Here is a 17,101-nt window from a genome sequence, read left to right on the forward strand (position 1 = left end):
GGTATACTAAACCTCTGCACTCATGGAAAGACCTGGAGGCCAGAGGGGCGTGACTTTACCAATGGGTTTGTTGGGTGAAGAAGGAACAGATGGGTTCCTGCCACCTTGGCCCACAGCACACATTTATCACAGCAGAAAAGACTCCGAGTGGCCCCCCCAGAGAGGGAGACGTGTTCATATTGGCCCTTCCACATGCGGCCTCACTCTCTTGTGAAATAATGATATCAGCTCATGTCATGTTCCAGGTGCCCTCTGAGCTCCCGCTTCCTCAAACGCACAGAGGACACAGTCACTTGTATTTCATTCTAAGATGCATTTTTGTGATGTATGCACAATGCCCAAATTCGTTCGTTCATTATGGGATGCAAAATAGGGATATTTTCATTCTAGCATTCCTTCTTCATTCATTAGCTATAAAACTTCTGTGAAAGAAACGTTCCCTTATCAATGATTTAGTCACCTAAGGGACTATTCGTATAATAAAGGCAGAATAAACATTTATTTTACTCCCCTTTACTTACCAACTATAAAAACGACAGGTCAGTGTGCCAGCATCATCCAATTTTACTGTGTTAGTATCATTAGAAGTTTGTGGGCATAAGCATATTTGAGGTGTTTAAATCCATTGCAATTATTATAACTTTTTCTGTCTTTAGCCAGTACAAACCCATTCGAATTTGTCTCTCACCAAGAGCATATCGATGTGTCAAAAATAGTACATTTAATTTTGATTTCAGTATTTCAAAAATTTAGGCAAAAACACCAGCTAATTCTCAAAAGGATAATGATTAATAGCACACTGAAGGGAGAAAGAGTTTACATCTGGAAAAAGGGTAGTATAATGAGAAAATTATGATTTTGCAGCCCTCAATGTGATACTAGTAATTATTAAGGCAAGGATCATGTATAGATGTGAAAACCATTGGGCGATTGGTGATTGGAGCACAGGGCGTCTGCAAAGTTCCCGAGTGTCATCCCACAAACTGTAGTCTCAGGTCCCACATCCCTCTACCACAGCCCTGACTTTGGTGTCAATCTTGCTGGGGGTGTGAAGTTGATCACCTCATTTTCTCCATTACTCTCCCCCTCAAGATCCTGGCCTGCCCTCCGGCCACAGATTATGAAGGTCTCTAAGCTTTGCCATGGATACCATCTAACTCCCATATCAATTGGATTTCCTGAGCCTGTCATTTTCTTCTTCCAGGCCTCCGTTGACATTTAGCAACAACCAACCCACTTCACAGTTTTATAACAACCATTTCCATCCTATCACTGAAGTGCTAGAGATATTGCATTAGTCAGTGCAACCTCTTCCACTTAAACCCAACATGCCCACTACCTGTGAGGTCTTATTAGGTAAAAGTCATTACTTGGGGTACCCAGCACTCTAGAGCCATCACTACTCTACTTAGTAACACCAGCATTGGGTTCCTTACGTCGATCTGTCTGATGAGCTATCCAATTCCAGTATCTCATGGTGAAGACCTACTCTGCTTTTTATGACCTCTTGTCAGGACCAACTACTTAGTATGGGTTTCTTAAGAATTGAATCCTGAATCAAGTGCAAGCAGTTCATTTGAAGGGAGATCCTAGGAAACATGGAAATGGAAGGGAAGGAGAATGGAAAACAAGTTACCACTTCGGCCAACTGGAATTTAATCCCACTGGGGACCCCTGGGAAATATTCTAGAACACACACTTCAGCGATATCCCTCTGGAAGGGTGAGAGAACCGGGGTGTTTATTCACCAACTCTCATTCGTTATTAGCCAAGAGCTGCTCCTGGGAGGAGTTCGTTTCTTACACTTTTGTCCTACCTTGCACACAGGCACAGATGGAGCTGGTGGCCAGAGGTACCCAGGTGACGGCATCTAAAAGTCAAACAGAAATACAAGTGTCGAAAACATATGGATGGGTCTCTGACAGCGTCTCCTACAATATCCAGTGTCTGAATAAAAGCACAAGCATGGAGACCAAGAGGAATATGTTAATTTGAAAGATGCTAGAGGGAGGCAGAGAGTCCTGATGTGTAGACTGAGGGTTCTAGTGTAGGTGAGTGTCAGATAGAACTGACCAGAGAAGAGCAATAGCTGTGTGTGGGTGCAGAACAAGGGATTATTATAAGGATGGACCTTACAGCGTGGAGCGGGCCGGTGGAGCAGTCTGGGCAGGCTACTGCCTCTCTTCTGGTGTTGAGCCTGCACTCACTCTAGGCCACTCAGATTCATAGCCAAGTATGGACCAGAACATGGACAACCTAAACCCCATCTCTCCCACTTTAACCCTGTGCTGGGGTGACAATGGAAGAAGCTGGCACAGAAACGATGGCTGCAGCATTACATCTACCTTCCAGATCTTACATAATGGTTCTCTTATGCCCCACCCTAGGCAAACCATGCAGGGAAGAGAATTCTGAAAGCATAGCTCAGCTGAGCTCAGGAGAAACATTACAATGCCACCACCACAAAGGGACTGAAGAGAAGAAAGCTATTCTAGAGAAATCTGGTAATAAGTTTATTTCACTTTATATTTTGCAAGGTCGTGAGGCATATAGGGAAGTCAACAGAAACAGGAAAATAACAATCCGAAAAACGTGAACACATAGGTGGTGGCAGCAGCTGTAGGCTGGGAAGAAGGTGAAGCAGAGGAGCATTCGTCGAAATCGGCACTGATTCGGGATACCAGGCTGGCTGGGACAAGGAGGGAGAAGCTGCTGGGAAAATACACAAGTCCACGTGCAGCGGACTCTGCCACTGAGTCTGCTGTCGGTGAATGTGAAGCTCAACCCCCAGAGCAGAAGGCTGCTGTGACCTGTCCCAGGGCAAGCCCACAGCGCCCCCTGCCGGCCACAAGCCAAACTTCCATCTCTCCCTGAGGGGTTTCTTCTGCTACCCAAGACCGGGCATCAGAGTCATGTCTGCTCCCTGCCAATGCTGCTGTTAGAGATGGGGTGACCTGGATGAATTTCTTTCTTAGCTCCTGCATCTTGTTACATAACTCTCCCTAACCCTAGGTTTAATAATGCACTTCTTTTTGTTTCTGTTTATTTTGCTTTGCTTTCAGCTATTCAATATATCTGAAGTATATCTTTGCATACAGAGGAGGTGGGTATTGCATTCTTTTTTAATGTGGCAAGTTCTGGTAAGGCTTAATAACAAAATAATTACATAAATGTTTGTGATCACTGTATATCGTGTTTGGAATTTCATTCTTTCAGGGATTAATGAGTCTTTTCTAATCTTATTTGTTTAGAAAACAATTACATTATTAATGTTCAATCAGATATGCATCCCTTATTGACTGAGATAAATAAAACACTTTCAAGTTATTTTTGCTATTAAGAAGATTAGAATGTATTGACTTCTTACAGCTTAATTAAAGGGCAAAATATTACCACATGTTCTGAGAAAATCAGCCATGCATCTATCATCCAAGAAGTTGGACATCAAGATAAATATAGACATCCAAAAATTAACAGAATCCTGAATTTTATTTTTTAATACTTGAAATATCTTCCCACTTTCTACATTAAAGTATGAAATATTTCCCACTTTTTACATCATACTTCAATGTAGAAAGATAGATACATATAGACAGAGAGATAATTGACATATAACATCGTATAAGTTTCAGGTATATGACATGATGATTTGATATATGTATATATTACAAAATGATCACCATGATAAGTTTAGTTAACATCTATCACCACACATAATTACAATTTTTTTCTTGTGACGAGAACCTTAAAGATCTACTCTCTTAGCAACTCTCAGATATACAACACAATATTATTAACTACAGTCACTCCAGCACCTCCCTAGGATTTATTCATCTTATAGCTGGAAGTTTGCACATTTTGACCACTTCACCCATTTCCCATACTTCCCCACCCCCTTATTATCTTCCCTAATGGACAAGAGCTTTACTCTTTCATGCAACATTGAGCAAGTGTTGGACGACAAGCATGTCCATTCTTGGGGACGCAGCAGTTGTCAGCATACAATTTCTTTTGGGGATCTTTTTTTTTAATAAATTTAATTATTTTTTTTTAATGGTAACACTGGTTGACAAAATCTGATAAGTTTCAGCTGTACATTTTAACGGTATCTCTTGGGGATCTTACATTCTGGTATAAGACAAAAACTGAACAACTAAGTAACTAACGTCATTTGTAATGTGATGATGAAGCTTTGCAGAGAAATATAACAGAGTCAGGACAGAGGGTCGTGGGAGGGCAGTGTCAGAGGGCAGGACGGGCCTTTCTGGAGATGACACTTAAGCTCAAGCCACAGCAGGGCGAATGTGAGCCAGGCAAACTGGGGGAGGAGTATCTAGTGCACATGACCTCGTGACCTCAGGAGGGAGCACACTCAGGATGTGAATGTTCTCTGAGCATCAGTGAGCTCTGAGAGCGGGAAGAAGGAGGTGGTGGGCGGGCTGAGTGGCCTGAGAAGCCACTGTAAGGACTTTGGCCTTTTCCCTGAGTGAGTGGAGGGGCCTCCACAAGGCCTCTGTTTTGTTTGGTTTTTGTTTGTTTATTTGTTTTTGTTTTTAGCGTTCAAATTCTTTCTTTTCTTTTTAAAATTGAAATTGCATTCCAGTTCGAGGTACTACCTATATGAAGTTGGTGGTGGTCAGCCCTGGGGAGAACCCCTGGGGTGCAGGAAAGGGAGGCGATCAGGGAGAGGGGTCCGCACAATCCAAGCCCCCCCCCCACACTTGTTTGCACGTGTCAGGTTTGTATGTGTTCTAGTGGTTTCCGAGATAAATATTTTTAAGAGCTTTGCTCACAGTCTGTATCTTGGAGGAATCTTATTTTTACCACATTGAACACAGATGTCTTTTCAAAGGCTGTCCCTTGGGTACTGTGCTTTTAGTCACAGCCAGCATCTGTCAAGGGCTATTGCCTGGGCAATGGGCTGCATCTGTCTTCCTAATGGAGCTGGCAGGACAGGGAGAAGTGATCAGGGCTGGTCAACTGGGGGCATTTGCCCTTCTGACCCTTTGGGTCGCTAGAGTCCTGCAGAGCTGCTCCCATGGACCCAATCAGCCTCCAAGGAAATCATCTTTGTCCTCCTCCTGAAAAAGCTCTTCCAGAGCTACTGGAAATGGGGGAGGATGAGGGATATGGGATTCAGACGGACTCCTTCAAGTGGGTGGAGGGTGTAGCAATGAGAAAGGGGACAGCAGACAAGAGAGGCCCTTTATCCAGGGACCCTGTTCCCTAAGCTGGGAGGGGACGAGGAGGGCTTGGCCATGGTGGAAGCATTCCCCCCACTTCTCCCCTTTGCTGAATTTATTAATTCTAACATTTTTTTTTTTATGGAATCTTTAAGGTTTTCTATCTACAAGGGCACATCCTCTGTGTACAGAGATAATTTTACTTCTTCCTTTTCAATTTGGATATCTTTTCTTTCTTTTATTTGCCGAATTTCTCTGTGAATCGCCATCTTTCGTTGTTGCTGGTCAGTTTTTAATTAATATGATAACTCTAGTTTGACTCAGGTTAGGGTTTGGACCTGTAGTCAGTATTCCTGATATCCACGTGGTCTCAACCAGGTGAGGACGTCTTTCTCTCCTCTGCCCCCACTGCCATCACTTAAATTACAAGGTATTTTGGGGTAAAGGGAGCCAAACATGGTGAGGGAAGGAAACTACACTTTTGGTGGTGAGTACACAGTGGTGTATATGGAGATCTCCCCCTGGCTAAGGTCCTGATTGAGGACCCCACTTAATGTCCTCAATCCCATGGACCACCCCTCACTCTAAGCTTTGCTGCCCAAGGACATAGAGATGGATGCGATGCTGCCTGTGGCCCCTCTTCCTTGGTTAAACTGTCTGCTGCAAGGACAACATGAAGAAAATTGATTTTGTTTCCTATTAGTCTGTTTAGACCAAGGCTTAAAAAATACCTGAAATGCAAATGACCTTCAATAAATAGGATGACTGTCCCAAAAGAAATGTGATTTGGGGGCCAGATGACAGTGTTGGAGGCATCGAAGGTAAGCAATCTGAAAGATGAGAAGGACTCGTGTTCTTAATTCCGCTCTGGTGGCTCTGAGCCTGGCTGACAGAGGGTGTCCACAGTGGGCAGGTATCTGGATCCCCCAAATCCGACACTTGTCAGAAGTGCTCGGCCCAGCCCTGGGGTCAGGGCGGCTGGAACCAAAGGCAGCGCCATTATTATGGTGGCAATGAAAGTTCTGGGGTCCTGATTTCATCTAAGACCCAAAGACAGAGCCCACCCTCCCTGAGGCAGGAGGGCAGAGGGAGAAGCCCTGTGGCGTGTGGAGAGTCTAGTGAGAAGGTCCCGCTCCTAACTGCTTTGCTTGGAACCAGCCACTCAGATGCACAGGGAGCCCACCGCAAGAGACCGGAGCCAACAATAAGAGGTCCTGGGAGAGCCCTGCCCAGCAGCAGCTCAGGAGGAGGAGCTTAAGGTGTTATCACCATGACCTGGACCCTCTCCTGCTCCCCCTCCTCACTCTCTGCACAGGTGCAGCCCTCCATACTCTGCCTGCAGGCTCAGCCCCACGCACCCTGGCTTGACCTTGGCACAGCCTCAGGTTAAGACCCCTGGGAATGGGACCTTCATCCTCAAGTCCCCTCTCCTCTCTCCTATGACTCGATGCAGAGGCCCTGGAAGAGATGGTCAGGATTAGCCGCACTGCAAATAACCTCAGGGATAGATACGCATTTTGGTACCAGCAGAAGCCCGGCCTGTACCCTCTGCTGGTCATCTATTATGATAACATCCAGTCCTGGGGGATCTCTGACCGATTCTCAAGCTCCAACTCAGGGAACACAGCCACCTTGACCGTCAGTGCGGCCCGGGCTGAGGACACGGCTGACTATGACTGTGCCATCTCCTATAACACTTGGAGGAGCTGTCGGTAACTCATAGTGGCACAGTCAGATGGGGACATGAGGTACAAACCTGCCTGCCCTGGCCTGACGCTCATTACCCCTCCCCCTGCCACCTAACTGCTGGCACTCCACGCTGGACAGAAGGGTCTGGAGCTTTGGGTGAGGATTCTAGTTCTCACCATCCTCAGCTAGGCCTCAGCTTTTGCTCTGTCCCCTGGGGACAGCGACCCCTGGCCTCAAAGCTACATGATGACTAACCGGCATGGTGGCCGCTATGACTGGCTTCAGTATCACAGAGCTCAGTCCAGATCCGAGACGCTCCCAGTCATGAAAATGACTCCATGGACATCAGGGACAGAAGACACACCTCTCTGGCCACCCCCAGGGGCTGAGCTCCTGACACCAGCAAGGGAGACAGTCATAGGAAGAGAAATTCTAATTGTCGCATAGATGTGAGGCCTCAGGGCCTGTATCAGGGATGGGTGACAACACGGTGAACTGACACCCTGTGGTTGCCTTTTCCTTAGGACAGGAGACCCAGGGACCTGTGCTGGAGAACCCTCAATATATGCGTGCCCCACCCCAGCCCAGAGAGCTCTGACACAGAGGGGCCACTGGCATAGAGGAAAGGGAGAGGCTTAGGAGGTAGACAGACCTGGGATGTAATTCTTGGTCCTTCATTCATACGTCCTCTCAAAAGCCTTACTGAGCACCTGCTGTGTGCCAGGTTCAGTGCTAGATACCGGGGATGCAATAGTGAATGGGAGACGCACTGTCCACTCTCTGGGTTTCAAGTCTATTGCATCTATTCTTAACCATGGGGCCCACGAATTATAGGCAACATTGTATATGGTTGGGAAAATGAGCATTTTTCTGGGGAGGAATTCTGTGGCTTTTGCCACATTCTCAGAGATATCCACGGCCCATAAAATACTTCCAATCTTTGGATCTGGAGGGCTCTATACCTTCCCAGCTCTGTGATCTTGGACAAGTCACAGCACCTAAATAAGCCCCTAAAGATCAGTGTTCCCATCTGTGAAATGGGGATCATAATGATCACGCCATGGAGTTATTATAAAGAGACATAGCTAACTGTGTGAGTCAGGGTTCTCCAGAGAAATAGAACCAACAGAATATATATAGGGAGAGAAAGAGAGATTTATTTTAATGAATTGGCTTATGATCGTGGAGGTGTGAGTCCAAAATCTGCAGAGTAGGTGGACAGGACAGATCCCCCAGGAAGAGTTGCAGTTTGAGTCCATATGCTGGCAGAATGGTTTCTAGGTTAGGGGAGGTCTGTCTTTGTTCTATTCAGGCCTTCAGCTGATTGGATGGGGCCTACCCATATTAGGAAGAGCAATCTGCTTTACTCCAAGTGTTGATTTAATGTCAATGAGCCTATTTAAATGTTAATATCATCCAAAAACACCCTCACAGAAACATTCAGATGATGTTTGATCAAACATCTGGGCACTGTGGCCAGCCAAGTCGACACAAAATTAACCATCACAATGACTTTAAATAAACAAAGGCAGTTATATCATCACCCTCGTGTTGAATGAAACCTCTGGGGTTTGGAGAATATTTTGAACCTTCCAAAATAGCAGAGGCCATCTCAGAGTGGGGCTCTGGAGCCATACAGCAAGTCTAATGACCCTGAGAACCTGGGAGTTTTTAGAAAATTTGTACCTAGGACCTCGGGAAAGGGGTCCATCTACCTGTTCTGAAGATGGCCTGGGAGAGAGGAGTCCATGGTAGCTGCAGACAGCCTCCGGGGTATGTGGGATAGAGAATGGAAGGGAGACTGACCAGCAGGGGGCAGAAGTGAGGATCGCCTTTGACAAGGAGCAAGGCAGAAGCCGCTGGACAGGGTCACGCCCCACTCTGCTCGAAGAAGAGAGAAGGGCTGGGGCAGGGCACAGACTGGACCCAGCCCTTTCTAACTCAGCTTGAACCCAGTTTTAGGCATATTTCAGTCTGGGAGTTGGGGGTAGCAGGCCTGAGCAGACCAGAACTTCAGCTGCACCAGCTGGGAAGGCCCAGCCCATCCTTCCAAGGTCCCCAGCATCCAGCCAGACATAGATTTCTGACCGTGGCCACCACAAGAGAATGGGGTCTGTAGTGGCAGGTGTAGAGGCAAAGGTAGGGGAAGTAGCCGGGATCACTGAGTTTAAGGATAGCTCCTTCTCCCCCAAGATCTTGGGGAGTCCCCAGAGGAACCACAGCTTCTAGGCCCTGGGCAGTAGGTAAGTGTCACATCCACACAGGGGTTCTGGGAGGGAGCAGCTTCAGCTTGGACCCCCGGGATGGACCATACTCAAGCCCACAAAGTTTGAGTAACCCAGGCCAGAGGCAGGAGTGGGCCAAGTCCCTCCACAGGGAGAAGCCCCTCCGGGGGCTCCTTCATACCCTGCAATATTTGTAAGTCAGTCTGTCTGTCTGTAAGAGCAACCCATGACCATAGTAAAATAGATACCAACAGGATGTCTGGGATGGCCCGACTCTGCCAAGGTATGTGGCATTCATGAAATTCACTCTGGGGGACCCTAGGGAGAGCCTCACAGAGATGGATGAGCCATTGGGATGGCACTGCCCCAGGACACACTAAGCCTGGGTCAACTGGGACACAGAAGATATAAAGCAAGGGGCGGTTTCAAATATGAACTCCAAGTCAGCCAACTGTGAAGGGTGAGGGTGGATTTGACAATGAACTTTGTCTTATATGCACAACTGGACCAGTGTGCCTCGGGGCATTTGCCAAAGTTTTTTCATGAAAATTCTCAGTGAGAGATATATCTCTTGTCATTATGCAGGGCATAGCTACATATCTAGATAAATGAAGCAAAATCCCATGAACCATTACCATCCCTCCGATTGCAAAATACGCTCTGCATTCTCCTGTCTGCCCCAGGCTACTCAACTATTGCAAAACACTGTTTGCAACTGACTGAATTGACTTCACAGCCTCTATGAGTTGCAACCCAACATTTGAAAAGTGGCAGTAGAAATATTACCAGGGATTCATTTATTTCTTAATGGTTACTGATTTTTCCCAAGCCATGTCAGGTGGGCCAGCTGGTAGTAATAATAATAATAATAAGCTATCTTCCATATGTTTTATACATAGAACACTTCCTAGTTTAAAAAGCACTTTCAAAGGACAAATACTGAATGATTCCACTTACATGAGGTTCTTAGAATAGTCAAATTTGTGGGGACAGAAAATAGAATATAGGTTATCAGGAGCTGGGCAGAGAGAGGAATGGAGAGTTGCTTAATGGGAACAGAGTTTCAGTTTTGCAAGATGAAAAAGTTCTGGAAATGAATGATGGTGATGGCTGCAGTATACTTAAATATGGTTAAGATGGAGGAGTAGGAGGAAAGGAAGCCTGGAGACACGTAGGTGACCAGAGTTGTCACTTGTGGCAGCATTAGTGCAGAGTGAGGCCCCTGCCACCCAATGAGGACACTCGAGTCTCTCCTCATTGCTTACTGCTCACCCTTCACCACAGCACAGGGTCCCTGGGCTAACGGTGTAACTGGACATTGGGGAGGTGGCTGGTTCACGCTGAAGAAAGAGGAAAAAGGGGCCTCTCAGAAGGCACCGCTGTACGCCAGACACTGGGCTTGTGGTGGTGACCTCTGGATAAAATCTAAGAGGGTATGAGAGGGAGGGAGAGAGAGACCCGTTAAGAGCTAAACATGGCGCATTGAATACCATTTTTACTAATTATATCGTGATTCCCCAACTTGAACACTGGCTTCTTGCTAAACCAACACCTGTTTCCTGCCCTGCCGCCACCCCCACCCCAGGGCTGGTCAAAAGAGAAGCCCCAGCCCCAGCTTTACCCCACTGGACTCAGGCGACTCCTGATCCCAGGCCCCAGGGAGATATCTGCTCACAGACTGAGCGCCTTCGGGGGAACTGGGGAAAGAGGGCAAGAGCAGGTGTGACTCACCCCGGGCCCCAGGGGCGGGGCCGGGCTGGCAGCTGTGATGGGAGGCAGTTGAGCCCTGGATCCTGACCACAGCAGGGCGGTTGGCAGATGCTCCACTGGGAGACATGCCCAGGAGTAACGGCCACGGCCCTGGAGAGGGCGGGGCACTGGGACAGGGACCAAAAACAACCCAGGCAGAAAACAGGGCCAATCTGGCCGAAGTGCACTGTGACAGCCATTGACAGCGAGAGGGACCAGAGGTACCTGTTCCCTGCCCCCGCCAAAGAGGGTTTACACCAGCAGGTCAGCCAGAGGTGCCTTTGACTCTGAGGGCAGATGAGGCCCAGGACAGGCCAGGTGGGCTCTAAGAACCAGAGGGGGCGGAGCTCTGGCTGCTGGCCCGTGGTGCTGCTGGTTCTGGCCGTGGGCACTCATGGTCGGCTGCTCCCAACAGCAGCACCTCAGGGCAGGGCCCCGGGCCCTGAAGCCCCGACAAGAAGCAGCCTTTGGAGCCTGTGGGACAGGTAAGGGACTGAGTGAGTCATGCAGGGGACATGAAGGTCCCTGCAGCCCAACCTAGGAGCGGGGAACAGAGTTTCAGTGGCAGGAGGGGAGAGAGAAGCGAGAGTCAGCTGGAGAACAGAGACCTGGGCAGACACTGGCTTTGTTTAAAGAGTTGACATTTTATCTACTGTGGATTTGTTTGCATTGGTTTTTACTTTTTCATATTGTATTAAAATATTATTTATCTTAATTACTGAGTGTTTGGCACCTCTTAAATTTTGCAACCAAGACTAGTGCCTCACCCTAGTCCTCTGGGTAGGGCAGAAACGAAGTCAGGGCAGGATGTCCCATGGGTGGTGAGTGCTGCCCTCCCAGGGTGCTGGGTCCTCCTTCCTTGTGGTGGAGGTGACCTTCTCTGGCGTCCTTGGGTCACCAGATCCCAAACTAAGGACTCTCAGCCAAGGCTGCCTCCTGGGACTGGCCGCCCAGGAGTCTGAGGCCACCCAGGATGCAGGCGCCTCCACGGGAAAGGCCCTGGGCAAGGGTCTCCAGGGGCCATGGCTTGCCGCACCTTGCCGTGTGACCCCAGCTCCTCCTCTCTGTGTGTATGGGAAGTCCTGGACAAAGTGCTGAGCGTCTGAGACCACTTACGATCATCACTGACACAACCACACATTCTTTGCAGGCACTAATCATTTTAGGGGCAGAACCTCCCTCTCAGTGACCCTAAAGTCCCTCTGTCCTCCCTAATTTACATATGGGGATAGAGTCCCAGAGAGGTGAGGCGATCTGCCCAAGGTCACACAGCTGGTGCAGACTCCAGTGCCCAAGTTCAATGGCCTCCAGCCTTCCCCATCTCCATCCTCTAAGCTGGGCTGATGAGTCCACTGCTCTGGGCCTCAGTTTCCCCCTCTGCAAAGTGAGGGGTCCTAGTTGGATGAGGGCCTTGCAGCCTGACACTTGCCCCAGGGGTGCGGGTGTCTCCATGAAGAAGGGCTAGAATGGGGTGAACTGACCCTCTGCTACACCAGTGGTTCAGCATGGAGGTGGGCCAGCACCCATGGGTGTCAGGTCAGCACTATGGCTGTCAGGTCAGGACTAGCATCTCGGCGTCCAGCAGGGATCGGCCCCAGGGATGCCCCAGCCCGGCAACCCCACCCCCCCTTCACCCCAGGACACAGCCCTGCCTGCTGCAGCCCTGTGCCCATCATGTCCATCAGGTCCCTGCTCCGGACTGGCCCCCAGGAGGCAGGCCCCAGGTGTTGGGCCGGTGGGGTTTGGTCCAGTTCTCAGTCACCATGGTATGTCTTCGGCAGTGGGACCCAGCTCACTGTCCTAGGTAAGTGGTTCTAATCACCTTTTCCATCCTGTCCCGCCCCTCTGCGGTCTCTGGAAAGTTACTCTTCTCTCTCTGGGGGCTGCTTCCCCTCTGCCTTCCTAATCTTAAGGACCACCCCCCACTTTTCTCTAAAAGGTCTGGAGGAGGTGGGTTGGTCTCGAGGTTACCAGCAAGAAGAACCCAGCAGCAGGAGCAGCCACCTCCAGAGTCCAACAGTCTGGATGCAACCAGGTCCCAGGGGCCTGGCTGGGGGTTTGGCCCAGGAACGAGGCTCCTGCCAGGGCAGATGCCCACGAGGGAACCAGAGGCTGATCCTGATCAGGGGCATGGGAGCAAGCAGCCTTGGAGACAGTCCTGAGCCCCTGGGGTCTGGGCTGAGGGCTCAATGCCCATCCAAGCAGGGAGGGCCTCACAGGTGGCCAGGGCCAGGGCTATGACCCCAACCTCTAGGGACACAGGGTCAGACCCAGGGGAGGCCCATGAAGAAGTGAGAGAGGGGTCCTGCTCACTCTAAGCTGAAACTCTCAGGGCCTCTGCTGGGCCATGGGGACATGGGGACACAGAGACACAGGTGAGGTGAGTTGAGGTGACCAGAAGCCTGGCCCTCCTAGGACGGTGGTCAAAAAGGAGTAGGTCCTGTGGGGCAGGGATTCATCTGTCCCTAGAACTCCATAACTCGTGGGGCTCAGGCGTCTCACCTGCCTTACTCAAAAGATTGCATTAGAGTCAGGATATAACAAATGGGGAGCTCAGAGCCACACGGCTGCCCCGTGAAGTCGGGAGTCATCAGAGGTGCTGGGGTGGCCGTGGAGCCTTTGTGCCCATCATCTGAGGGAGCAGCCTCAAGGACTCAGCCTGCGGTTAGGGCAGGAGGAATAGAGAGACAGGCAGAGCCACGAGGAGGCCCTCGGCTTTTGGCTGGAGGAACCAGCCCTCACTGGAGAGCTGAGGTCGGGCTGGGGCAGAGCTGGGGGCTCAGAGGGAAGAGGGAACTCCAGGCCACACTGTGCTCTGGACTGAGGCTCAGGGCCTCCCCATACACCATCAGGATTTTCCTGGCAGGCCAGGTCGGGGGCCCCAGGCTCCCGAAGAAAGTGAGGTAGTGTCCTGATGCTGGGCTGGGAACTTAGGACATCAGGGCCAGACTCCACATTCAGACTCTGGAGAGTAGGAGGAGGGAGGATAATCTGCCCTGGTTACACTTGGGGAAACTGAGGCTACAGATGGAGGGGCTTGACCAGGTCACCTGGGAGAGGTGACTCGGAAAGGCTTCTGGGAGAGCTGTCTGTGATCCAGGGACTGAGTGGAGAAGGGGGGACAGAGAAGGAAGAAGGGTCCCTTTGCTGACCAAGCACAGACACTGTGGGGATGGTCACAGAGGCTGTAAATTAGTGGGGGCTGGCCCGACACCCTCACATTTCTGTCTCACATTCTCTCCTCTGTCCACACAGGTCAGCCCAAGTCCACGCCCTTGATCATTCTGTTCCCACCATCCTCTGAGGAGCTCAGAACCAACAAAGCCACACTGGTGTGTCTCATCAGCGACTTCTACCCCAGTGACGTGACGGTGGCCTGGAAAGCGAACGGCAGCCCTGTCACCGAGGGTGTGGAGACCACCGAGCCCTCGAAACAGAGCAACAACAAGTACGTGGCCAGCAGTTACCTGAGCCTGACGCCCGACAAGTGGAAATCCAGCAGTAGCTTCAGCTGCCTGGTCACGCACGAGGGGAGCACCATGGAGAAGACACTGGCTCCCTCACAGTGTTCTTAGGACCTTCCGCCCCCCACCTCAAGGGACTGGAGCAGAAGGAGACCCAAGAGGATCCCCCTCCCAACCCCCAGTCGGCCTCCTCCCTCCTCCTCAAATAACTCTTAATAAAATGTCCTCGTTGTCAATAGAAATCAAGCTCTTTGCTCATTTATTTCGTCTCATATTTAATTTGTGATCTCTCCCGGTTCTTGGGGTAGAGGGAAGGAATCCTTGGCTTGCAGTGGGAAAGTACTCCACAGGGAGAGGCTCACAGTCTCCCTGGGGTGCCTCCCAGGAAACTGGCTAGGACATGAGGAGTCCGGTCACCAATCAGTCCCTGTGCCCTTTCCTTCCCCCGCCTTCCTCCTCCAGTGCATGGCTATGGCCACTATGTCCTTCCTTCCTGGTCATGGTGGCCATGGCCAGTGACCTCCAGATAAACTCTCCCTTCCTGACCTGATTGGGACCCTTTCTGCTCCTGGCCTTCACCCCCTGGAATGCCCTGCTCCCTCCATGCCCAGTGCAGTTCCTGCCCACCTTTGCCCCTCCCTGTCAGTCCGTTAGGCTGGACCCCCTATGGGATCCAGGATACTCTAGCAGCATCAGTTTGATAGGCTCTTAAATCTGGGTCCCACCTTGATTCCTCACCCAATGGCAGATTCAGAGATGTAAGAGGACAGGAAAATAACTGTCATACAAAAGGCCTGCCAGGAGGTTCAGATACTTGACCAATAGGTTCTGAGCTTCCCAGGAACCAAAGCAAAGAGGGAAATTTCTCTGAGATTAAACAAAGGACTTTGCTGGTGGAAAATTGGTGTCTCGATGCTAAGGCCAGACATCTTGTATCACGATTAAAAGTGTCCCAGATCCTCTGAGCTGCTCCCCCACTCACAGCTCAGCTCTGCCCCCTGAGAGCAAAGGGAGGTGGGATATTCTCAGGTATGCAGCATGGAAAGGCTCTTGCCCTCTTCTCAGGGAGGGTGGAGGGTGTGATGCATTAATTGTTGGAGACTATCTCCATCTGCTCATGGACATCAGCAGAAAAACCAGGACCGTATGGGGACTTGGTGAGGCTGTGAGGCTCCCAGGGCCTCTCTGAGGATGAGCATTTCCCAGGAAAGTTGTCTTTAGGGGGTTGGATGGGTTGGGGGCAGTGGCAGTGGGTCAGGCTCGAGTCACCATGGGCGGGGGGCTGTGGAGGGGCCATGCTGAGGTCCCGGGTGAGTCTCTCCCTTAGCTTCTGCATTAGTTTCCTGTGGCTGATGTAACAAATCGCAGCAAACTTAGTGGCTCAAAACGACACACATTTATTCTCTTACAGGTCTGGAGGTCAGAAGCCTGAAATGGGTACTGTAGGCTAAAAGCAAGATGTTGGCGGGGCCACGCTCCTTGCCTTTTCGAAAAGCTTCTCTGGGCTCCCGCATTCGTTGGCCCGTCTCCCGTCTCTCCAACATCAAAGCCGCTCGTAGCATCTTCACATCTCTCTCCCTTCCTCTCTGCCCTCTGCGTCCATCGCCACATCACCTCCTCTCTCACTTGGACCCTCCTGCCTCCTGCTTTTCCTTATGAAGACCCTACGTGGGGCCTCTTGGATCATCTACCCTTCTCAAGGGCCTTAATTCCATCACGTCCGCAAGAGCCCTACTGCCATGTAAAGGAACAGGTTCTGGGGATTAGGATGAGACCCTCTTGGGGCCATAGTCGACTGACACAGTTCCATGTCTCAGTTCCCTTGGGGTCTGAAAGACCTTCTTGCACATTCCTCTCTGTTGCCACATCCGGCCCAGTCACCCGTCTGGGCCGCTCCTGGGGCCTTCCCAGCTCAGGCGCAGCTAGCTCTCCTTTCTCTCTGGTCCCCTGTGGCTCCTTCTTCAACTTCTGGGGTCATGTAGGAAGACATACTGATTTTAGCTTCAGTTTTGGGGCACTTCTTCCCACTGGTCCTGGCTAAATGCTCTCCTGGCCTTACATCCTGATCACCGAACTGCCCTTGGGGGAAGATCCTACCAGCTACTCCAGATCTCAGCTCCTGACCCCAAGTACCCACCGCCCTCAGCACCACTCATCCTAGCCAAGCCCACTGATTAGTCTAGCTACCTCCCTGGAGAGCTCCAAGCCCACCTGGACCCTGGTCCCCCACCCTGGAACCCATGACCTAAGAGGACATAGTTGTTCGGGCTGACGAAGGACCAAGGGGCCTTGGGTCAGAGTGGCTGGCTTCTTCAGCCCCCTTCCCCTTCCTCAGGGTCAGGGTCAGGGGACTTGGGGGAGGAGCCAAGAGAGGGTTGCCTCCGCCTGGGGACCCCGCCTCAGCCCAGATTCTAGGAAGGAAGATCATTGCAGGGCTTACCATGCCTCACCATCGAAAGGGTCAGTCCCTGACAATGCGCCTGCCCCGTCCACTCCCCACGTCTTGAGGATCAAGTCAGTGTCAAGCCCCAAATACGAGGCTGTTCAGTATCTGCCCCTTCCCACTCCAGCTGCATTTTGCGGCCTCCACGGCCCCCAACACTGAAGGACTTACATCCCTAAAGGGCCGCACTGCCTCACGCCTCTGCACCTTCGCTCCTGCTGTTCTTTTTCCTGGGTCTTGCTGTTCCCTCTGCTGACATGCCATTCCATGCCCCCCACCGTTCGCCTCTCTGTAGCTGATCGGGGCCCCTCCAGATAAAAGGAGTGCCTGGGGACTGACAGGAGCTGC

General features: G+C 50.7%; 1 gene segment (V, D, J or C); it reads left to right on the top strand.

Moving 5' to 3' along the window:
• Nucleotides 1-10,870: 10,870 nt before the first annotated feature.
• LOC107501268 lies at nucleotides 10,871-14,546 on the top strand. The segment is given in 2 exon segments: nucleotides 10,871-11,331; nucleotides 14,102-14,546. Coding segments are annotated over 2 exon segments (411 nt in total).
• Nucleotides 14,547-17,101: the final 2,555 nt, after the last annotated feature.

Source organism: Rousettus aegyptiacus, unplaced genomic scaffold (assembly GCF_014176215.1).
Source record: "Rousettus aegyptiacus isolate mRouAeg1 unplaced genomic scaffold, mRouAeg1.p scaffold_m13_p_5, whole genome shotgun sequence".
NCBI lineage: Eukaryota > Metazoa > Chordata > Mammalia > Chiroptera > Pteropodidae > Rousettus > Rousettus aegyptiacus.